We start from the raw sequence: 24,817 nt of genomic DNA on the forward strand, positions 1-24,817 counted from the left end.
CCTAAACGGCTTGGGGCCAGGTTATCTGAAGGAACGCCTCCTCCCGTATGTACCTGCCCGGACCCTAAGGTCATCTTCATGGGTCCTTCTCCATGAGCCCCTGCCAAAGGAAGTGAGGCAGGTGGCTACCAGGAGGAGGGCCTTCTCTGCTGTGGCACCCTGGCTGTGGAATGAGCTCCCTAAGGAGGTTCGCTTGGCACCTACATTATATGCTTTGAGACGCCAAGTGAAGACCTTTTTATTCTCCCAACATTTTAACAATCTATAAATTTTAAATAACATGGTTTTAAATTTGTAATTTTGCATTGCTGCTGTTTTTATCTGGTTGAGCTTTTATATTGTATTTTATATTATGGTTTTATACTGTTGTTTTATATTTTGAATGGTTTTAATTTTTGTGAACCACCCAGAGAGCTCCGGCTATTGGGCGGTATAGAAATGTAATAAATAAATAAATAAATAAATTCGAAGGCTCCTAAAAGGCCATCAAGTCCAACCCCCTGCTCAATGTAGGAATCCACCCTAAAGCATACCTGACAGATGATTGTCCAGCTGCCTCTTGAATGCCTCTAGTGTGGGAGAGCCCACAACCTCCTTAGGTAACTGGTTCCATTGTCATACTGCTCTAACAGTCAGCAAGTTTTTCCTGATGTCCAGCCAGAATCTGGCTTCCTGTAACTTGAGCCTGTTATTCCGTGGCCTGCACTCTGGGATGATTGAGAAGAGATCCTGGCCCTCCTCCGTGTGACAACCTTTCAAGTATTTGAAGAGTGCTGATTCCATCCCAAAACTGGGCCTGAAAGGATCCAGATAATCAGTTTCATCTCAACTGCAGTTGAGATGCCACTACTCCCTTGAGCACCTTACTCAAAAACGGGGTGTTTTCCACTGGACAATAATTAGCATAGATCTCTGGATCAAGGGAGGTTTATTTTCAGGAGTGGTCGTAGCAGGGACTGCAATGATACATTCACCACTCCCCCAATCCATCCAGTCAGCCCTCTGAAATTCCTCGAATAAGCCATGACGGTCAAGGATTGAGAGAGCCCATGATAGGTTGAACAGATGCAAGTGTCATGTCCGCATGTTTTGTGACTGTTCTTTAGAAAAATGCTTTTCATTTATGCTGTTAAAGTGGCTTTAGTTTGTAGTGTGTAGAAACGCCCCACCCCTACTCTGTAGATTGCCACCACCAACACCACTACCAGGGCTCTTATGCCTTTTAAAATGTACATAGCAGTCAAAAAATCAACTGATAAAGCTTTTGATAGAGATGTGAGAGAAATTGCCTCCTGAATTTCTACTAGGGGTGCAGTTGTTAAAAGAAGGATTCCTAAACAAATGGACATATAATAAACATGCAAAAGGAAGAAGGGATAAGGGGATCATGTGTACCTCCTTGACCCCCAGTATATGTCCTGCAAAATGTATATGCCCTGAAGGAGGATGTGAATTAAGTCAGGGAAGTAATGTATTACAATGAAGGATGCTGTGTTATTATTTCCCTACTTTCTGGAAGACATTAAAAGGAGAAGGCATCTTTGAAAGAGGCAACATGTATTCTACATAAGCATGATGGCCTCCTGTCCATTTTTCTTCCAAAAGCCTCTTCCTTTGTTCCCTCTTTCCTTCCTGCCAGGGGAGAAAATGCAGCCACACATGTTCAAACTCAGCTCGACCTTTTGTCCTCTTTTGAAAATAACTTTGCTTTGCAAAGGGAAAGTATGTTGCACATGCTAGAATATGGTGGGATCCTGGCAGGGGTTGTGATGGGGAAAAGAGTGTGCAACCTTCCTACTGCCTCCCCATGTACTGAGCTCAACTGCTCTGTAAAGCTTGGGGGGAAGCCAGGAGTTTGGAAAGGTACAACGAGATGAGGTACTTGTGTAGACTTCCTCATATACTTCTCCAAATACTAATCTCTCTCTCTCTCTCTCTCTCTCTCTCTCTCTCTCTCTCTCTCTCTCTAGGGTACCTGCACACATTGGTGCAGCATCTTGTCAATAATGGCTATGTGCGAGACCAGACAGTGCGAGCTGCCCCTTATGACTGGCGGATTGGGCCTAGTAAGTACATGTTGAGGGGCCTGGTGGGACGCAGATGGGACACTGTTCCACTGAGTCCTGCCTTGTTTGTCCTGGCCAACAGCTGGTTGGCCACTGTGTGAACAGAGTGCTGGATACAATGGAATCTTGGTCTGATCCAGCATCAGAGCTCTTATGTTCTTAGGAGAGAGGGCTCAGCCTCCAATCTCCCCTGAAGTGTTCATCATGGGCTGGGAAGTGGTGGCAGAAAAAGGGTGGACCGATGCCTTACTGAGTGGCATAGGGACCCCAGGAGAGTCGGATGGAATTTCCACTGCCCATGTTGTAATGTCAGCCCCACGCCTAAAGACTACAGCAATCAGGAGGATGAACTCCCCTATGCTATTCTGTGGGCAACAGCTGTTTTCAGGGAAATTGCATGAGAGAAGAAGGCCAGTCTCTTCTAGCCCACATCACATCCTGATGCATCTCTCCCTCCCATGCCCACTGCTCTCCTATGGCTTCTTATAAGCAAAGGGAAAAAGCATTCTGAGATCCATGATGGATTTCCCATATCACATCTTGTTTGGCTCTCAGATATGCAAAAGGTTTTGATATTTTCAGGAAGGGAGTGTCAAGAACTGAGACAAAAAGTGATGAAGTTGTAGATCTTGGTCTGGATCCAGAATCTGACTTCAATAAGAGGAAGGGATTTCCTGTGAGAGGAAGTGCTCCACTCATGCAAGGACCCTCAGCCTGATTTTGGGGAGATCCCCACCAAACTACAGCTCACCCCATTCAGCAGGGTTTCCTCAGCTTGTGTGTAGCATTTTCAGGAGGCCAGAGGAGCTGCTGTGGGATGGAAGGGAGCATACTTCTGCCAGCACAGTTGATCTTGTATAAATCTGGATCCAACCCCCTAATAAGAATTTTAAACAAATAAATCACTGAGTTCAGATGATGTATCCATCTGAGAATTCTTAAAGAATTCCAAAATGAAATTGCTGATCTAAACAAAATATGTAAGATCAACCTCTGTACCAGAGGACTGGAAAGTGGCCAACGTGATACTAATTTTTAAAAAGTAGATTACAGTTTGGTTAGATTAATGTCTGTTCTGGGTAAATTGATAGAAAGCATTGTTAAAAATAAAATGATCAAACATCTAGAAGGACAAGTCTTGTTGAAGAAGAATTAGCATGACTTCTGCAAAGGTAAGCACTTTCTCACTAACATTTTTGAATTCATTGAAAGTGTCAAGAAATAGTTAGGGATGATCTGATAGACATAGTTGACTTGGATTTTCAAAGGGCTTATGACAAAATTCCTCACCAAAACCTCCTTAGTACTAGTTAAAAATTAGGAAGCAGAAGTATAATCTCTCGATCCAAAGGGAGAGGCGGGTAAGAAATAAATTTATTATTATTATTTATTATAAATGGAAAGGGATCTTGGGGTTGTGGTGCATAGACTCCCCCCCCCAAATTTATTTATTTATTTAATTATAACCAAAAAGTGACCAGTCCCCTAACAGTTGATGTCTAAACAGCTGTTATATGAAATTAATTAATACAATTTTAGGGGTGGAAACAATACAAAAAAGGAAAGAAAAGAGAACAAAAAAGGGAGGAAAAATAGAAATAACTAAATAAACAATATACTAATTAATAAGTGTGCTGTATGAACTTCATTTGTTGTTATAATGTCCAAATGGTCAAAGCTGAAGCAGGCATATATTTTTCTAAGTCCAGTTGTGATGAATGTTGAATAAATCTCCTGTTTTTCCTTGGATTAGAAGCAAGTCATGAGTTATTTTTTCTGACATTACCACTGACCATATATTTCAGTACCATTCTGATAAGCTCAAATTGTCCACTGCTGTGTAATTGTCTGGTGAGCAGCAAATAATAATAATAATAATAATAATAATAATAATAATAATAATAATAATAATAATACTCTACATTTCAAACTTACATTAGATCCTTTGTAAAAATAATTATAAATAATGATAATAACCATTAATTCTCTATGTACTAACATCCAGAATCCCTGTATATGTGGACAAGTCCACCATAAATGAAAATATCCCGGAGCCTCTCCAACAACGGGGTTTGCCTATTGAAGTAAAATGTGCTAGCTATATTGGTGTGCGATACCACCTGTGCAATATTTTCAGAGAAGTTTCTTGAATCGCTGATATTGACCTAAAAGGTCTATTGTTCCATAATTTATTCCAGGTAGTGTCATCTGATTGCCTTCCAAAATCTCCTTCCCACACTTTCTTCAAGCCCACCATCGAACTCTATTAGGAAAGCATAAACTAAAGATACAATTCCATTCCCTCCTTTATTAGCGTTGCTCATTCTAATCCTGTTAAGGTTCTGAGTGCATGTGTTTTTGTGTTGGAGTCTCTAAGGAGGTGGGATAATTGTACTTCTCGAAGGTATCCTAGGCCTAGATCTCCTAAATCAGCTCTGAGTTGTTCTATTGTTTTTGGCTTATCCTTGGCATAAAAATCTCTCAATCAAAAATATCCCTTTTTCCCCTATTCAGAGATTTTAGTGATGACAGTTGTATCTAAATTACTTGGCTGTATTTGTAATACAACTATATGGTGTGACCACACTTAGAAATACTGTGAAATAGCTCTGATCCCCACATCTCTAGGAGGATATTGTAGGAAAAGATGCAGAAAAGAGCAACCAAAATTATTGTCTCCTGTGATGTAAAAAGGGACATAAGGGACAACATGCTAGAAGTGTATAAAAGTATGCATGGTGTGGAGAAAGTGAATAGAGAGGTGTTTTTCTCCCTCTCTCAAAATACCCAAGGGAGTCACCAAATGAATCTGAATGGTGGGAGATTCAGGCAAGATAAAAGGAAGTAGCCCTTCACACAGCACATAGAGTGTCATGAGATGAGTGTTTTAATGCATTCTTGTTGCTGGGCACTCATGGGTTTTCACCAGTCCTTCTCATGATGTTGTCTGCCTCCCGTGCTTCTCCTGTCCCTTCTACCCTCCTTTGCTAGAAAACCCCCAGTAAGTCTGGCTTATTTTTTGAGACAGAACTTCCTGCTACCTCCTGTTGTGTGCAGGAGAAGCAGCGGGATCAAAACGGCCCACTTAATAGGCCACATGCAGGTTGTTTACTTCATCTTTTGAAAGAGGAAATGAGGGACAAATGTGCGGGTAGAGAAGTGACATTAAGGAAACATGATTTTCTCCCATGCGATGACACTCATAACTGAACTATTGAATTCACTTCCTTGAGTTGTTGTGGTGGCAAAAGTTGCTGAGGTCCAAGATGCAATTGGGACATCTATGTGCCTGGACCGTGCGGCTGGCAGGATTCTGCCCTGCCAATACTCTTTCCACAGATGAGCAAGAGGAATACTTCCAGAACCTGCGCACCCTGGTAGAGGAAATGTATGCGGACTACCAGCAGCCTGTCTTCCTTATTGGCCACAGCCTGGGCAACCTCAACATCCTATACTTCCTGCTCCAGCAGCCTCAGGGGTGGAAAGAACGTTTTATCAAGGGCTTCATTTCCCTGGGCGCTCCCTGGGGTGGAGCAGTGAAATCCATGAGGGTCATAGCCTCAGGTGAGTTGCTTGCCAAGCAGTCATCCTTCCACTCCGCATCCCAAGTGTGCCTACGGCCTCCAGGGTTATCACCAGGCCTCCTCAGGCTCTGTCAGTGCCTTTCCCAAAAGTGTGGTCTCCATGCTCTACTTCTAGCTGATCTCTCATGCCAGAATGATCACCCACTTTCCTAACATGTTCTCCTATGGATTTATTATCCCTGGACTGGCGCCTACCTCTAGGACCCATGGAAAAGCCATGATCAGAGTGGAAAGATGGTGGGGTGGCCAGGAAAACAGGCACCCCTGCTGTATATGCCTTTTCCCCTCTACTGCTAACAGCTCTCCCCACCAGTTTTCCCCCACCATCCCTTGAGTCAAGCTGCAGCTTTAAAGGTTCAATTTTTGAACACCCCCAGTGGTTCACTTTGTTTGGGGTGGGGGTGTTCAAAAATGGAACCTTTAAGTCTGCAGCTTGACTCAGGGGAGAGGCTTCTTCATCCTTTCTTCCCTTTGGGCTATTCACCCACTAAAAATCACCACACCAACAGCTTTTCCCCATTATTTCCTAGGAAAGAGGTACATCCTGTGTAGTTCTTCCCTCACAGGAAACAGAGGATGGGGAAAGTGGGCTATATATGTGTGTGTGTGTGTGTGTGTGTGTGTGTGTGTGTGTGTGTGAAATGTTAGAACAGTGTGAGCCAAGAGGGGATGGGCTTTCCCCCTCTCACTGGCTTCTGCCTCCACACCTTAAGATTTTACCCCTTTCCATAGAGACCCAGAGGAAGAGCTGTAGCTCAATGGTAGAACTTTGCATGTAGAAGGTCCCGAGTTCATCTCCAGGTAGGCCTGGGGGGAAAACTGCCTGAAACCCTGGAGTGCTGATAATAATGGGTCTTGCTCAGGATAAGGCCACTTCCTGTGTTACTAATATATTACACCCAATAGTGCAAAATGAACCATACTCACTTGTGACTTGATTCAATTATTTATTTAATCAATTTATAGGTCGAAAATACCCGAAAATATACCCTCCACAAAAAACAGACGTTACAATCCAAAAACTAAAACAAAACCCAGACAATCCAAAACATCATCATCATCATCATCATCATCATCATCATCATCTTAAACATTTGAAATTAGCAAAGTGGGCAGCCAGGGGAGGTCTGGGTAAAGAGCACGCCACAGCTGGCACCTCTCAAAAGTCAGAGGCGATGATATTCCTTCTTCCCCCTCTTTTTTTTTTTTTTTTTTTTTTTGACTCTAATGAGAAAAGGAGTCCAAGGTGGGTGGGAGTTATTTTAAAAAAGGATTTTTAAAGTCACAATTACAAACAATCCCAACAAGGAAAAAAGATAGAAGACAACAGAAGAAGCCAATGTAGCTCCACAAAAAGCTTAGAGTTGACCTGAAAACAAAAAGGGATACATATAGGAAGAGGAAGGAAAGCCAGGCTACAAAAGTAGAGCATAGACAGGTAACACAGAAGTGCAGAAATGGTAACAGGAAAGCTAAAGCTGAGAATGAGCTGAGCGCACCGAGGGATATTAAAAGCAACCAAAAGAAAACTTTCTTTAGGTACGTGCGTAGTAAAAGACAGAGGAAAGAAAATGCAGGTTGTTTACCTGTAACCGTAGTTCTTCGAGTGGTCATCTGTGCAGTCACACAAAATGGGCTCTGTGCCTGCGCGGAGTCTCGATCGGGAAAAACTTCTATAGCTGAGGCGTTTTTGGCGGGAACCCCTCCCCCATGCACTGAGTGCGCATGCGCAAGCTGAGGGGTTCCCGCCCTGAAGCTCAGTTCCTGGAGACCAACATTGTGGCTTCGGGACCGAGAGTAATAAAAACTGTCAGTATCGATGGAGACATCGATACCAAAAAACAAGTGTTGTTACATTAGTACTATGTGTCGGTATCGATACCGAACAAAAAGCTTCAATAACTCGATATCGATGTACCCCCAATTGTAGCTAAACTTATATAGAAACATCATTAAGAAAGGAAACAAAGTTACTATACATAACACACCGAAGTGGGGATGTTAGGGTGGGTTGTGTGACTGCACAGATGACCACTCGAAGAACTACAGTTACAGGTAAGCAACCTGCATTTCTTATTCGTGGTCTCTGTGCATCACACAAAATGGGAGATTAGCGAGCTGACTTACCGGAGGTGGGTCGGTGTCGTTATGTCAGTATGGATGAAAGGACGGCTCTCCCGAAGGAACAATCGGTTCTCGCTCTCGTATCCAAGCGATAGTGCTTAACGAAAGTCGACGGTTTCGACCAAGTCTCAGCACGGCAGAGGTCAGGGATGGAAATGCCTTTGCCGAAGGCTGTCGAAGTAGCCATCGCCCTGGTGGAATGGGCTCGAACGTTGGCGGCCAAAGGAAGTTTGGCAAGTTGGTATGCCAACTTGATAGTCTCAACAATCCATCTCGCAAGTCTCTGCGATGAAATAGTCATGCCCTTATGTTGTCCAGAGTAGGAGACAAATAAACGGGGTGATTTGCGAAAAGGTTCTGTACGCTGTTTGTAAAAAGCTAAGGTCCTACGGACGTCGAGGGTATGAAGAGTGGTTTCCATCTGTGACGATGGAGAGGGAAAAAACGCAGGAAGAACAATATCCTGGTTCAGGTGGAACTCTGAAACGACCTTGGGTAGAAAGGATATGTCAGGTCTTAATATTGCCTTATCCTTATGGAAAGTTAGATACGGAGGATCTATACAGAGAGCCGCAAGCTCACTCGATCTCCGAGCCATAGTAATTGCTATTAAAAAGGCTGTTTTAAAAGAGAGTAACCGGAGGTCCATTGTGGCCAGTGGTTCGAAGGGTTTTGAAGTTAATGAATTGAGTACCACTGAAATGCTCCAGGATGGCATATGGGAACGGATTGGTGGGGTTAAATTATTAAGTCCCTTCAAAAAACGTTTTGACAGAGGATGTGAAAATACAGTTGAACTTTCTATACTAGGATGGACTGCTGAGATTGCTGAGAGATACACACGTATGGAAGATGTAGATAAACCCTTGTCTGAGAGAGATAGAAGAAACGTAAGAATTTGATCTATGGTGGAAGACAAAGGGTTGAAATTATTGTCTTTGGCAAATTTCTCAAAGATAGTCCACTTCTGTGTATACGATTTTCGAGTGGATGGTTTCCTAGCTGCATCTAGGATGTCCTGTAATCTAGTGGAGATTACGTTGGATTGGCGAACTGGATGTACCATGCTGTTAACCTCAGGGTTTGAAGACTGGGGTGTCTGATTTTGCCCTGTTGTTGTGTCAGCAATGTTGGTGATAGTGGAAGCCATCGGTATTGGCCGTTCGACAACCGTAGAAGTGAGGTGAACCACGTTTGCCTCGGCCACCAGGGAGTGATCAAGATGCAATTGGTCTTGTCGGCAATTATCTTGGTGATTACCCTCGGTATGATGGGAAATGGAGGAAACGCGTAGAAAAGGGCGTTTGTCCATTGCAAGGTGAAGGCATCGCCCAGGGAGGTCCTGCCTAGACCTGCTCAACTGCAAAAACTGTGGACGATCCTGTTTGTCCGTGTGGCGAAAAGATCGATGTCTGGTATGTTCCACATTTGGAAAATTGCTTTGGCCACTTATTATTATTATTATTATTATTATTATTATTATTATTATTATTATTATTTATTTATTTATATAGCACCATCAATGTACATGGTGCTGTACAGAGTAAAACAGTAAATAGCAGGACTCTGCCGCATAGGCTTACAATCTAATAAAATCATAGTAAAACAATAAGGAGGGGAAGAGAATGCAAACAGGCACAGGGTAGGGTAAGCAGGCACAGGGTAGGGTAAAACTAACAGTATAAAGTCTGCGCAACATCAAGTTTTAAAAGCTTTAGGAAAAAGAAAAGTTTTTAGTTGAGCTTTAAAAGCTGCGATTGAACTTGTAGTTCTCAAATGTTCTGGAAGAGCGTTCCAGGCGTAAGGGGCAGCAGAAGAAAATGGATGGAGCCGAGCAAGGGAAGTAGAGGCCTTTGGGCAGGCGAGGCCCTTGGGCAGGCCACAGACCTGTTGAGCTGCCATTCGTGTGCGAGATGATGGGATCGACTTAGGAAATCGGCCAGAGTGTTTTCGGTACCGGCGATCTGGATGGCAGTAAAAGTTACATGCCTTGGGATACACCAGTCGAAAATTCTGATTGTCAACTTTAGCAGACGCTCCGATTTGGTGCCACCCTCCTTGTTCAAGTAGGAAACCACTGTAGTCTTGTTTGTGGTTATCTGTATAAAGTGTCCCGCAACCTGGGCTTCGAACGCAACCAGGGCTCTTTGAACTGCTCTCAGTTCGAGAAGATTTTTGTGTTGTCTGGCTTCTTTTTTGGACCATATGCCCTGGACAGATAGGGAGCTTAAATGTGTGCCCCAACCTCTCATTGAAGTGTCTGTGGTTAATATCTTTGTTGGTTGTTCCTGGCTGAAAGGAATTCCCCGTGTCAAGTGATCGGCTATTGTCCACCATATAAGGGAGTCCTTTACTGATGGTGGTGGGTACAAGAAGAGATTTTTTGAGTCTTTTTGAGGGTTGAAGTGCTTCAGCAGCCAGGATTGAAGTGGTCGCATTTTTAGACGGGCATATTGAACCACTGCAGTGGTAGAGGCCATAAGGCCTAATAACTGTTGCACTTTGAACGCCGATATATGGGATCGACGTCGAAAAGTCTGAGCGAGATGGATGATGCGTGCGCATCGTGTGGCTGGTAAGAAGGCTCGGGCGGCTACGGAATCGAGGATTCCCCCAATAAACTGGATGACCTGTGAGGGGTTTAATTGGGATTTTTCATAGTTGATATAAAGGCCTAATTTACATAATAAACTGCAAGTAATTTGAATCAAATTTTGTAGTTGTTGTTTTGTTGGTGCTACCAAAAGCCAATCATCAAGGTAGGGATAGACTTCTACTCCCTTGAGACGAAGGTGGGCACAGACTGTAGACATACATTTAGAAAAAATTCTTGGGGCCGTGGATAGGCCAAAAGGGAGAGTTCTGTATTGGTAGATGTTATGGCCAATTATAAAACGTAAATATCTTCGGTATGTGCCCTCCATTGCGATGTGGAAATAGGCATCGCGAAGGTCAATAGAAGCGAACCATTGTCCCTTCAATAATAATGGGATAATAGAAGCCAAGGAAAACATTCTAAACTTTCTGGTTGCAATATGTAAATTTAACAAACATAAATCCAAAATAGGGCGAAGTCCTCCATCTCTTTTTGGTACGGTAAAGTACCTCGAGTAGAAACCCTTTTTAAGTTGACTCCATGGAACAGATTCGATGGCACCTTTACCAAGGAGCATATGGACTTCCTGGAGTAAGGGTGTTGTAGGTGGTGTAACCTTTATGTTACCGAGAAGAGGGAGGGTTTTAAATTCTATACGGTATCCTCTCTGTATTATAGAGAGGACCCAGGTGTCGGTAGTGATAGTCTCCCATTGATGGAAATAGTGGGAGAGCCTATCATCAAAGAAAATGGGGAAATCATTTACTGGTGCGGGTAAAAAATCAAAGACGCCGTTTAAAACCTGCGTCGTTCCTCCGAGAGGTGATTCTGCCTCTGTAATTTGAGAATTGCTTACGTGGCTGGGACGCTTGTTGTTGTTGTTGTGGTTGCTGGCGAGGTTGGAATTGTTGGTATTGTTGCCTATTGGCATAATATGAGGAACGCGGGCGGACCCATCGACGTTGGAATTGTTGTTGGTGGGGTTGGTTGAACCCCATACGGCGGGCTGTAGTTCTCGCCTTTTGCACGGTATCGAGCGAGTTGTCGGTGTTGGCATTGAAAAGCCCGATACCGTCGAATGGTAAGTCCTCTATTCTAGAGCGAGCCTCTTGAGAAAGGCCGGCCGAGCAGAGCCAAGCATGTCGACGGAGCGCTATGGTTCCCGTGAGAGTCTTTGCTATGCAGTCAACTTGGTGTTTTGAAGTATGTATTTGTTGACGAAACAGCTGTGATGCTTCGGAATGGAAGAGTCTGGCCAAATGCTTTTTATCTTCAGGTAAGTGTTCCATTAATTTCCCCATCTTGTCCCAGAGTAGTAATTGGTAACCCGACATTGCTGCTTGGTAATTTGTGATCTTTAACCCCAAGGAGGAGGAGGTATATAACCTGCGAGCAAGAAGGTCTAAACGACGTCCCTCTTTGTCTACAGGTGAGGAATGCTGGTGCCTACTTTTGCCCTGGGCTGTCTCGACGACGATGGAGTTCAGAGGCGGGTGCTCATAGAGGAACTGTACATCTGCGTTTTGGATCTTGTACATGCCCTCCAACCTTTTTGAAGTCGGTGGAGCAGTTGAAGGTGACTTCCAAGACTGTTTAATAGTTTCCAGCAAGGCTGGTAACATTGGAATGGCCACTGGTTTAGAGGTGTCGGACGTGATGGAATCGAAGACCGGGTCCTGTACAGTGGACGCGGCTTGTTCGACTTGGAGACCCAATGCCTGAGCCATTCTAATAATTTGGTCAGAGAAATGGCCCAAATCCTCTGATAGAGAGATGCCCCCTTGCGGAGCAACCTCTATGTCTGGGGACGCAATAGATGGTCGTGCTGATGACGAAGAAGAAGAATCAGATTCATAATCGTCATGGGGGGACGACGGAGAATTCACTCTAGGAATTGGCACGTGAATGAATGGTTCTGGTTGCTTTGGTTGGGATGCCTGTAAACTGAGAGGTAGCGATGAAGGCGGTTGCATTGGTTGTGTGCTGGCATCAATAAGACTGGATTGAGGGTTAGGCATTGTAGCTGAAGGTCTAGCTACAGGCTCAGCCTGTGGGTGTCCCGTAGAATATGGCAGTCGGGTGTAATAGGTTTGCGGAGAATATCCCCATTGTCCTTCATAAGGTCTTTGGTAATACATATCTCGACCATAATATTGGTCTCTGTAAGGATGCCGTTCCCATCTCTCATGGTGTGGTGAACGGGACCTGTCTCTCGGCAGTGGTGGTCTATCATAGTAGTAGTAGTCTCTCCCTGAGCGACCCGAAAAGATGGAGTCTGGGGAGTCGTGTCTATAACGTCTGTCCTCAGTTCGCGCCTGTCCAGGCGGTATGGGGGCTGGAGATACATCTCTTATCTCCCCTTCAGATGTTGATGTCAGCCTCGGGGCGTGTGCCGACTGTGGCCTTAGTGACGGTATAGGCAACAGCAATAGCGGCGGCGGTGGTGGTAGAGGCTGTGCCGGTGTCGGCATCGATGCCGAAGGCTCGGCCGCTGAAGTCTGCGGCAAAGGATCATTCCTCGATGCCGAGGGAGATTGTACGGTATCAACCGTCAGCATCGGTATATTAGTCATCGGAGGAGGAGAAGACGGCCGAGTAGGGTTCGGCACACTCTTTTTAAGAGATTTTTTATTTCTCTTTTTCCTGCGCTCCTCCGGATTTGAGGCAGTATGCTTTGCCTTTTTTGCTTTCTTTGCTAATCGTTTGGCAATAGAAAACGTAACACTTCTCCCAGGCGTCACAGGTATCTCCGGCTGTTGCTGTTCCTGAGTCAATAAAGGAGATTTTGGGGAGGTTTCAACAGGCTCCATAGTGCTGGAAGTCGATGTCGAGGGTTTTTCGACTGATTGTAAGGCTTTGCTCCAAAGGAGGGCTTTTAGCCTATCTGACCTGTGTCGTCGTGTTTGCTTGGAAAAGGCTTGGCAAAAACGACAGGTCTCGACAATATAGGCTTCACCCAAACACAAAAGTCACCAGGAGTGTCTGTCTGAGGGGGGAAGTTTACTTCCACACTTGGTACACTTCCTGAACGGGGCCATGCGCCCTTTCGGGCGTTTTCGCTTTTTCGCGAAAATTAGGAAAAGAAAAAATGGTAAAATAACAATAATAATAATAAAGAAGAAATATGAGAAGGATAGAAAGAAGAAGAATAAAACGCCTCTTACAATTTATTTTCTACAGAGAATTTCCCAACGAGGTCACCACAATGGCGGTCGAAAGAGAACTGAGCTTCAGGGCGGGAACCCCTCAGCTTGCGCATGCACACTCAGTGCATGGGGGAGGGGTTCCTGCCAAAAACGCCTCAGCTATAGAAGTTTTTCCCGATCGAGACTCCGCGCAGGCGCAGAGCCCATTTTGTGTGATGTACAGAGACCACGAAGAAGAATGGTGGTTCAACTGCTTAATGAAGATGGCAAATTGATAACAAAAGACAAAGACAAGGCCAAAGTGTTCAATTCTACTTCGGCTCAGTCTTCTCCTAAAAGCGGGTCTATGAGCCCCCTGGCAAAAATGTAGTACAAGCTGAAGGGGCAGGATTAGTAGTCAAAGAACACCTAACACCTCTCCCACACTAGAGGCATTCAAGAGGCAGCTGGACAAGCATCTGTCAGGGATGCTTTAGGATGGATTCCTGCATTGAGCAGGGGGTTGGACTCGATGGCCTTGTAGGCCCCTTCCAACTCTGCTATTCTATGATTCTATGATTCTAATTTCTTTGAATGAGTTAAAATCTCCAGGGCCCGATGAACTGCATCCTAGAGTTATAAAGGAGCTGGCAGAAGAACTCTCAGAACCACTGTCTATTATCTTTGCAAAATCATGGAAGACAGGTGAAGTGCTGGATTACTGGAGGAGGGATAATAATAATAATATTTCTTATCTGCCTCTCCTTGTGGGTCAAGGCGGGAAACAACATTGAATACAAAATACTATATTATTAATAATAATATTTATTTATATAGCACCATCAAAGTTCATGGTGCTGTACAGAACAAAATAAAACAGAATACAAACCACCCTGCCATATGGCTCACATTCTAAAATCACAATAACAAACAAATAAACAAACAGGAAGGTGTTACAAAAACTGTGGATTACAACTTAATTAAATCCAATAAAAGCAATCCGGATGCGTCGTTTCAGGTTCAAAGAAAAACTTTATTTTCCACTTCAGGTACCAAGATATCTCTTTGCACAAAGGTCCCCTCTCCCGTGCCAATCTAGAGGGATAAGGGCATGGAACGGAGAGAGAACTATTTGTACACATACAATTGGTTGCTAGCTCAAATCGCCACCCCTTACGTCACTCGACATGCTCAACTGGGAAGGGAAAGGGTTAATTCTGCACAATCTCCCTTCCTGCCTAACCCCCTTCATGATGTCCCACCTTGCCTACATGGCAGAAACTTTCCTGCTTCACCTCCCCCCAATCTAATCAGTATTCACTATCCTTTCCCAAATTCCCACCGGAGCGTGTGGAAAGGAAGGTGAAGAAGAAGCCCCCAGCCTCCAAAAATGGTGCCTAACATTCCTTTCGATGGGCGAGCTTCCCACCTCTTATGGTTTCCCACCGACCCCTGGAGAAAGGAAAAAGAGGTATGTGTGTGTATGCCAGCTGTGCAAGCAAGTGCCTGGGGATTTTAACCAGCGGCTAGGACTCATCCCTTACACTTGAGTAAGTGACCTTACCCAAATAGGTAAATGGGGCTTTTCTTCCCTACCTGGGAGTAGAGGGTCTACTCTACTCATCTAAAACTAAAAGATGGTAATTCAGGGCAGGGAAGAAGGGAAGGGGAGAAATGGACGAAGGGAATCATTGGAAATTAACCAAATTTACATGACAGAGGGGAAAGGCTATAAAATACCTAAAACTGATTAAAACATATAAAACTAATACATTATTAAAATAACAGCCAGACATCTTAAAAGTCGACTGGGTAGGCCTGCCAGAAGAGATTAGTAGTTTCTTAAATTTGGAAGGACTGTTAAATTGGTGAATCTCTCTTGGCAGGCCATTCCACAGTCTGGGAGTGGCAGAAAATAAGGTCCTCTGAGTAATGGTTGTCAGCTTAGTTTTGGCTGTCTGGAGTATCTTCCAAAAGGGCAGAAAGAAAGAAACTGGGAGCTTGAGACCAGTCAGTCTGACATCAATCCCTGGGAAAATTTTGAATATTATAAATCTGTAAGCACCTTGAAAACAATGCAGAGATTACTGAAAGCCAGCATGGATTTGTCAAGAACAAAGCCTGCCAGACTAATTTGATCTCATTTTTAATCTCCCTTGGGGATGGTGGGGATGCTGTAGTAGGGTGACCATATGAAAAGGACAGGGCTCCTGTATCTTTAACAGTTGTATTGACAAGGAAATTTCAGCAGGTGTCAGAATGACACCTGGTGAAATTTCCTCTTCATCACAAGTTAAAGCTGCAGGTGCCCTGCCCTCTTTTAAATCTGGTCACTCTAGTATAGCTCCTGCAGCTTTAACTGCTGTGATGAAGAGGGAATTTCACCAGGTTCTCCATATATACAAATGACACCTGCTGAAATTCCCTTTTCTATGCAACTGTTAAAGATACAGGAGCCCTGTCCTCATTTTCCTATGGTTACCCTATCTGTGGACATAATATATCTTGACTTCAGCAAAGCTTTTGACAAAGTGCCCCATGATATTCTGATTAATAAACTAGCTAAAAGTGGGCTAGATGGAACAACTATTAGGTAGATCCACAGTTGGCTACAGAATCAAACGCAAAGAGTCCTTATCAACGGTATATTCTCAAACTGAGGAGAGGTAACGAGTGAGGTACCACAGAGCTCAGTCTTGGGCCCACTGCTTTTCAACATTTTTATTAATGAGTTGAATGAGGAGGTGCAGGAAATGCTCAAATTGCAGATGACACAAAATTGGGTGGGATAGTAACAGAGATAAATTCCAAGTTCTACACTTTGGAAAAAGAAACAAAATGCACAGTTACAAGATGGGGGGATATTTGGCTCAGCAATATTACAAGCCAGAAGGATCTTGGAATTGTTGTAGATCGCAAGCTGAATATGAGGCAAAAGTTTGATATGGCTGCAAAAAAGCAAATGCTGTTTTGGTCGGCTTTAATAGAAGTATACCTTCCAAACTGCGTAAGGTACTGGTTCCCCTCTATTCAGCCCTGGTTAGGCCTCATCTTAAATATTGCGCCCAGTTCTGGGAACCAATTTCAAGAAAGATGCAGACAAGCTGAAGGAGATTCAGAGGAGGGCAACAAGGATCGAATGTTAAGATGTCAATCACAATTGCATATTCTCAAGTAGAAGTCTGAAGCCAGCCTGGGCTCGTTTTAACATTTTAATGGAGGTTTTGTTTTTTGAGCTCTGTTCCATTGCTTCATTTGCAGTTTGAGAGGTCTCTGTTATCGTTTTGGTCAAAGTGGCTAAACGTTGCCTAAGGAGTTGCAAGGCTTTAGCCCAGTTCCAGCATGGTGTCTGTGGCCGTTGCTAGACGGGGCTGTAGCGCGCGTTACATACCGTCGTCGTCTTGACAGATCCACATGACGTTCACCAGGATCCGTGTTCATTGTGTGGTGAAACCTCTGTTTTCCCGTGTTTTATGAAACGACTTTAAGCGCGACTTTTCCTGTCGGCGCACGCTAATTTGGATACGGGAGGCGGAAGTGTGGGACGAAATGATGTCAGCGCAGTTTCCAGCGAGGTCAGCACTGGTCAGGAAAAGGTGTGCTAAGGGGAGTGGTCAGCACCTTCGGCCAAACCTCATCCGCCGTTTGCGCCTCATGAGCAGCTGTGGCTGCAGTGCGGCGCCTTTTTTTTTTTAACCAAACGGGTCTGCTTTGCGCATGAACGGAGGGACGAAAAAATGTCTGGGGAGTGGTTGGGGGTATGTGGTGGATGTGTGGGATATGTGCAGCTCGGTACCTCTGTGTGGGTCACTTTTCGGGAAGGAGGGCGTCCAACTGTAATGGGAAGTTGGTGACCCATCGCGGTGGGCAGCCACAGGTACTGTCCTAATGCCGGTGGTTTAGGCTGCGCGGAAGATGTGAAGGCGAGCGGGGAATGAAGGGCACGGTAGAGGCACGCAGGGCTGTGTGCCTATTGGTGTGGGTACGCAGCAGCTGGCTGTAAGGGGGCAACAAGCGAGGCTGGGCGGCCATCTTCCATCGGCCACGTGGCAGCAGGCGGAAGGTCAGGAAAGCATCAGCCCAGGGGTGGGCACGTGCCCTGGGCCCCCCTTGCACTGTGTGAACACACTCCCCTGTCCTACTGACTGCATTTGCCTGGGGGCGGGGAGTAGTGATGGCGGCAGGCTGCTGACGCCGGTTTCGGACCTGTGCTGCTGCAGAAACTGACGAGCCCCCCTTCTTTCTGCTAACGATGCCAATGAGCAGGGTTTGCCCTTTGGGGTAGACTCAGGAAGACTAGACATCGTGCAGTTTGAATGTATTTTATTGAATACATGTGGTGCAAAGGACGTTGGGATGGGGGGGAAGGGCACAGGGCCGGTCATCGCCAGCAAAACTCAGAGGCATGATGGGAGATGTAGGCACAGAGTGCCTACATGCAGACGGCTGTCCTCGGATCACAGTACACCTGTCATCACCCCCAAAAGCAAATGACAGCATCCCTGCCTTGTCAATGTTGCCGCTCAACAATTCCACTCGTTCCCATCCTCCTGCCACTGCTGGCCATGCCCCCTGTGGGTCATCCCCCAATCCCAACTGGCTCCCCTGTGCCCAGAGGGGGGCCCGGCATGGAACAACAGCAGCAGCGCCACTTCAGCCGCCGCTGCTCCTGCTGCGGCTGCCGCCGATCTACACAGATTGCGCTCTTTCACACTTGCGTAAATGGTGCGGTGGGCAAAAAAACCCCAACCACCCGGAAATCAGGCCAGTGTGGCTGCGCAACCCGTGCTCGACCTGACAGCAGCACAACCGGAGCAAACTCCCGCAGCCAGCCCCCTCCAATACCGGGATAATCCAGACAAGGTGTGGACCATGAGGCGTCACACCTAAACAGGAAAATCCGGTTTCACCCCTCCTCAACCATGGAACACCTGGTAGGTCTAGCAAGGCCCTGTGTCTGCTTGTTGCTCTGATTCTTCTCCCCTCTATTGGCCTTTGTGGCCATTTTGAATCTCACAGAGGTTGCTGCTGTCAGATCTTGAGAGGATTTGTTAGGAAAATCCAGGCCTCTAAAGTTCCTTTTTTAGCCCTGCAGCTGCTTAATAGCATATCCCATCAGGGGGTATCTTTAGATTTGCAAAAGGTTGAGTAGTGCTTTATATTTCTCCAGTGTGAGAGGAAGCTGCAGGCTAAGCTGATGATGTCACTATCCCATTTGCAGGATTTGTTCCTAACAAATCCATGCTGGTTTCTAGTAAAACTGCATTGTTTTCAAGGTGCTTACAGATTAACTTCTTTATAATCTGCTCCAAAATTTCCCCAGGGATGGATGTTGGACTAACTGGTCTGTAGTTCCCAGGTTCCTCCTTTTTGCCCTTTTTGAAGATGGGGTCAACATTAGCTCTACTCCATTGTCTGGCACTTCACCCATCTTAGGGTGACCATATTTTGGAAACCAAAAAGGAACACAACATGGCCAGCCCCCAAGGGGGCATGCCCAATCAACATGGGTGGCCCCCAAGGGGACATGTCCACCCAAACATGACCTTGGTCACATGTCTGATTTCACAGCAAACAATTAAGACAAACCTGTTCTTCATAACATCTTAATGTTAATACCACTGAAATAGGATTGCAGGCTCTTCGCATCTGTTCACCTTTCTCTAGCGAGTGCAAGCGCCTCCTGTCAAGAAGAACTGTGCACTTATGAGAACCTGGCCTCGTGGATCATACAACCAGCAGATGTTCTTCTGTAAACCACCCAGAGACCTCTAGCTATGGGGGCGGTATATAAATGTAATAAAATAAATAAATAAATAAATAAATAAATAAATAAATATGCTTTCAGACTCTTGTCTGACACACTCAGACAAGCCAAGACAAGCCACGCTATGCACTAACATATTATCTTGCTGAGATAGAACAATTCTGGGACAATACTTTGCAATTGAGCAGACATAATAGTCATAAACAAGAAAAATACACCTAGCAATACCTAATGACAAAAATGTTGCAGAAAAGGAAGAGAAAAAGAGAGGAAAATATGCACCAAGGGCTATGGAATTTAAAGAACTGTGGCAGCAGGAAAAAGTTACAATTATTGTGTTAGTCACATCAGTCACCAGCATCACATCAAAATTTTTACATAAAACTTTCAGAAACTAAGCCTACCAAAATACATCCACACCAACATCCAGACAGCAGTCTTACTTAAAACATTGCGCCAGCCAAGGGAAAGCACGGATGGCCCATGGGAGGGCTTGTTTCCGCACTTCCAGAAACGAGCCCTTCCAGCCCCTCCCGCCTGGCGATCCAGGCCTTTCTTTGGCCAGATTATTATTATTATTATTATTATTATTATTATTATTATTATTATTACTATTATTATTACTATTATCTGTACCCTGCCACGCGTTGCTGTGGTTCAGTCTGGTTAAATTGAAAAGAAAGAAAAGACAAAGCGGATGTTTCTAATATGTTTAATTTCACAATGCTTGTGGATATACAATATTTTTAGTTGTTCCATTATCTGTGTAGATATAGAGATTGTCTGGTTTGCCGACTCTAGAACACGCAACATATAATTGTCTATGTGAGAAGCAATCTGTGTCTAGATCTAAACCGCACAATTCTAAAGATTGGCCCTGAGCTTTGTTGATGGTGATTGCAAACGCCAATCGAATTGGGAATTGCAATCTCTTAAATTGAAATGGCATATCTGTTGGAATCATAGGAATGCGAGGAATGAGGACATCTTCACCTTTGAAAGGTCCTGTCAAGATTGTTCCTTCTATGACGTTGCTCAGTAATTTTTTTACTGCAAGCCGCGTGCCGTTGCAAAGTTTTGGCTGGTTGATATTTCGCAACATGATAATTGGCATGCCGATTTTCAATTGCAGTACGTGCGGTGGCATCCCTGGCAGATCGAGTGAATTCAAAAATTCTGTTGGATAATTAACTGCTTCATCTGCTTCCACAACAGTGTCGATGGACTTGTATGTGACTGCCTCGCTTTGAATGTTAGATTGAATAATATTGTTAAGTTCGTAGACATTTTTGTTCTTGGCCGCAAGAATAGCTCGTTCACTCAGCCAATCTTTTGAACAAATGTACTAAATTGTGTTTTTTTGTGAAGTAGCTGTTGCAGTTTTGAAACGATGGACCTTTTTATGCCGGTATAAATTCCGCAGCGTGCATTCAATTCATCATTGCCATCACCAATGAAATACATTTGTAGGAATTTATGTTGACTATCTTGAAATGGAAGGAAGGAGCAGGCTTTATGATAAATTTGTCCTTTGACTTTGAAAGTTGGCATAAATGGAGCTGTGATGATTTCTGCACCGAACGACGTCATTTGGAAGCATGAGTTGTATTTCCTGATGTTAGATAGGAAATGCTTTGATTCTGCGGTATATCCGGCAAGCAAAGTTTGTAATGGCTCTGGTGGTTCTCCAAGTTGAGGCAGTTTAATTTTTCCAGCAGCGCAACACATTCCTTTTGTTTCTCCATTAAATTTAAGAGCCTTGCAATAAGGACACACTTCAGTCATAGTGCCGATGAGAACATGCCGCCTCAAACTTATCGGGGTAATGTCTTACCCTAAAATTTAGCAGAGTGCGAGTAGCAGCAGCAGCGTGTAGCTGGAAATGGTTTCAGCTTGGAGTTAGGAACAAAAAATGAGCACTCACGGTCTTTTGGTCAGTAAGAAACTTTACTGACACTAAATAAATTACTTACAGAATAAATGGTCATATTTACAGTTTTCACCAACAGTACAGCAATAACAACCTGACAGCAATAATAACGCAGCAGTAATAACGCAGCAGTAAAGAAGCCTTACAACATGGACTTCTTAAATGCACTTTTCTCCTTGGCCCAATTAACCAATAGTCTCTTCTTCATGTACTTCTCGTATCGCACGTAGGCCAGGGAAGAATCTGCTTCAAACTGGACTTCTCCTGGCAGTGACAATCTAGCCAAGGACACCTTTTTAACTCTTTAGAGTCCTTTTCTTTCTGTGGGTAAAAACCTAACCCCAACACCCTTTCATTTTTAACTACAGAAAAATACAACTTTACATTTCATTACATTTCACCTGTAAGAAAAACAACTTTGCATGTTTACAACAATCCCAACATTGTGTACCCCTTTTTCTGTGTGTTTTAAATTTCCCCAGCTTTATTTATATGTAAGCTTTTCTCTTCTTCTTCTTCTTCCAAGCACTGTTGAAAAACTTGGTGCTTTGGGGCGTTGAACTTCTTTGCAATCTTCCAACTTGCAAACCTTCAGCAATTTTAAAACTTTCTGCTTCTGGCTTTTTTAGGCAGTTTCCCTTGGAAACTTTTCCTACCTCTACACCAAGGCAGCACCTAACTTTCCCCAGAGACTTCAGTTTTAACTTTTCCTGCAGTTGGGCTGAGAATTTTTGAATGTGATCTTGGGAACTCCCTGCCACCAATAGATCATCAACAAATACAAGCACAATCATGTATTCTTCTCCTTGCCCCTTTACATACAGACATGGATCGGCCGTGCTGCGGCTGAAAAACATTTCTTGTTCTAAAGCTTTGTTCAGACAATCATTCCATGACTTTGCTGATTGTCTGAGACCATACACTGCTTTATGCAACAACCAAATTTTTCCATTTTGTTTTTCAAAACCTTGTGGCGGCTGCAAATAAATGACCTCTTGCAGGTTTGCATGTAGATAAGCAGCGTCAAAATCAAACTGATTTAAGCATAAATTTTTCTGTGCTGCCAACTTTAGAATAAGTCTAAAGCTTTCTGCCTTGCACGTGGGTGCGAAAACTTGATTATAATCTTCTCCTTTTCGTTGGGAGAATCCTCTAGCAACCAGTCTAGCTTTGTAAACAGTTTCCCCTGTTACTAAAGTTTTCTTTTTATACACCCAACGAGATGAGATGGTTCTTTGCCCTTCAGGCAAATCTGTTACTTCAAACACTTTATGTGCTTTAAAATTCCTCATCTCAGTTTCCATTGCATGAAACCACTTTTCCTGCTCTTGCTCAGGCAATTTCAACACATCATTGTAACTCTCAGGTTCAGATTTCACGTAATACACACTGAACTCATCTGAAAACTTTAAGGGTGGAATTCCTTTGTTTTCCCTCTGTGAATGGCGAAGCACACTGGGAATTACCTCCTCCCTTTCATTTCCCTCCTCCCTTCTGCTTCTGGGAGTGGAAACACTTTTCTCAGAGATGTGAGGCCTCTGAGAAGTTAACCCCTGAGTTGCTGTTTTTTCCTGGTTGTTCACTGTTTCTAACAGAACGTGGGAACCTTGAATCCTGTTCCAACCTGCCTCCTGAAAAGTAGCAGACCTAGAAACAACCACCTTCCCATGACTTAGGGAAAAACGCCAAGATTTGGATTGCATGCTAGAGTAACCCACAAAATGTAACCTTACAGATTTGAATTCACCTTTGGATCTTTTGGACTTTGGGATATGCACGTATGCCCAAGACCCCCATGTTCTCAAGTGAGACAAATCTGGCTTTGAACCAAAAAGAAGACAGTAAGGCGAACTGCCTGTAACCCTGCTCCAGGTTCTATTACACAGATAGTTTGCGGTTAAGAATGCTTCTCCCCACAAATCTTGCTCAGCGTTTGCATCAGCCATGAGAGAATCTTTTTTCATTTAGAGTACTCCAATTCTTCTCTCAACTGATCCATTTTGGAATGGAGTTTGAGGATCTATTAACCTGTGCGTGATTCCTGTTTTCTTGAACCACTTACAGAACCCTTCTGAAACAAACTCACCCCCTCGATCCAACTGCACCGAAACAATGGGCTTGTTAAAAAACTTTTCCGCCCAAGTTTTCAAATCCCTAAAAGTTTCAAAAGCTTCTGATTTTCGTTTCAGTAAATAACACCAACTGAAACGCGTGTAATCGTCCAGAATTACAAGCACGTAACTGGAACCACCTTGTGTAGGCGTAAATGGCCCTACCAAGTTGATAAACACCAATTCAAAAGGCTTGTGACACCCTGTCACTTTTCCTGCAGATGTTCTGCACCCGGGATTTGGTTTGATGACAGATTGAACAATCTAGGAACTTCTTGCAGCTTTGCAAGTTTAACCCTGTACACACTTGAGGCATGTGACTTAAAACTTTAAAGCTTGCATGACCTAGACGTCTGTGCAATTCATGGACACAATTCTTATGGTCTGGCACGTTACCTGTCTGTGCCACCCTTTCTTTACCTGCACCCATGTAGAACAGTCCATCTTTAACATGTCCCAGTGCCATTTTTTGTCCCTCCTTAATCACTTGGCACTCATCCTTCTGAAACGTAACAACGTAGCCTTCAGACGTTAGAGCGCTAACAGAAAGGAGACAAAACTCTAATTCTGGAACATACAGAACCTGTTCACACTCCTTCTGCAGACACGGAACATAACAGCAGCCAATTCCTTCCACACTCGACGTTCGTCCATCTGCAAGCGTGACTGACTTCACCTTGCTTGGTTCCAACTTCCGAAACGCCTCTGGATTGTTTGAAATTGTTCTTGAAGAAGCCGAATCTATCAGCCACACCTCCTGGGCCTCGTTACATCTCACTGTGGCCGAGACAAATGCATTCGAGCATTCCTTCTCCTCTCGAGCCTGTGTAATTCCTTGTTTAGATTTCTTCTTCCTACAAAAACGCTTAATATGGCCTGGCTGCCCACAAGCGAAGCACTTTCGCACAGTAGCAGCGACTCTCTCTACTCCGTCGCCTTGGAAACACTTATCTTTTTGCATTCTTTCTCCGCTGCCAAGGGCTGACTGCTTAACCCTTTCCTGGCAGTTTTCCTCCTTCCTGGAAAGACTCCGTTTCTCTTCTTGAAGCAAACGACCCGTCAAATAATGAAGAGTGAGCTCATCAGTCTTCATACTTTCCAGACTGGTTGTCAGGATGTCCCAGCTTTGAGGCAATGACCCCAAAATCAGGTAGCATTTATGTTCCTCCGTAAAAACGATGCCAACCTCCTGCAACTGGACAAATAGAGATCTCACCTGTTGGAGATGATTTGCCAAACTTCCAGCCTCCTCCAACTTTAACCGATACAGCTCTCTGGTGAGGCTCAGCCGTGTGCTTGCTGACGCACGGACATAAATCTGTCTCAGCGCATTCCAGCTGTCTCTTGCCGTCTCATCTCTGGTGATATGGACCATTTGCGAGTCCTCCATACTCAAGACAATGTTTGCTTTAGCCCTTTCATTCTGCTCTTCCCACACTTGTGCTTCTTGAGCAGTCTGACCAGCCGGCCTCGGGACACTCACGACGTTCCAACATCTGTCCCGCTTCAAAAAC

At 44.3% G+C, this 24,817-nt stretch overlaps 1 protein-coding gene across 3 annotated transcripts in view; it reads left to right on the forward strand.

The window, feature by feature from the left end:
* The window catches only part of LCAT (lecithin-cholesterol acyltransferase), a 51,283-nt gene that overhangs the window by 17,836 nt on the left and 8,630 nt on the right, over nucleotides 1-24,817 (forward strand). Inside the window, exons 4-6 of one of the 3 annotated variants that reach the window (XM_063141382.1) lie at nucleotides 1,971-2,066; nucleotides 5,406-5,630; nucleotides 11,800-11,933. In XM_063141382.1, coding sequence (XP_062997452.1) covers nucleotides 1,971-2,066; nucleotides 5,406-5,630; nucleotides 11,800-11,873 — 395 coding nt within the window. In that variant the 3' untranslated portion in view covers nucleotides 11,874-11,933. Of the gene's footprint in view, nucleotides 1-1,970; nucleotides 2,067-5,405; nucleotides 5,631-11,799; nucleotides 11,934-24,817 lie in introns of those variants that run through there. The other 2 variants (XM_063141379.1, XM_063141380.1) reach the window with 2 other exon arrangements.

This window comes from Elgaria multicarinata, chromosome 14 (assembly GCF_023053635.1).
Source record: "Elgaria multicarinata webbii isolate HBS135686 ecotype San Diego chromosome 14, rElgMul1.1.pri, whole genome shotgun sequence".
Lineage (NCBI taxonomy): Eukaryota > Metazoa > Chordata > Lepidosauria > Squamata > Anguidae > Elgaria > Elgaria multicarinata.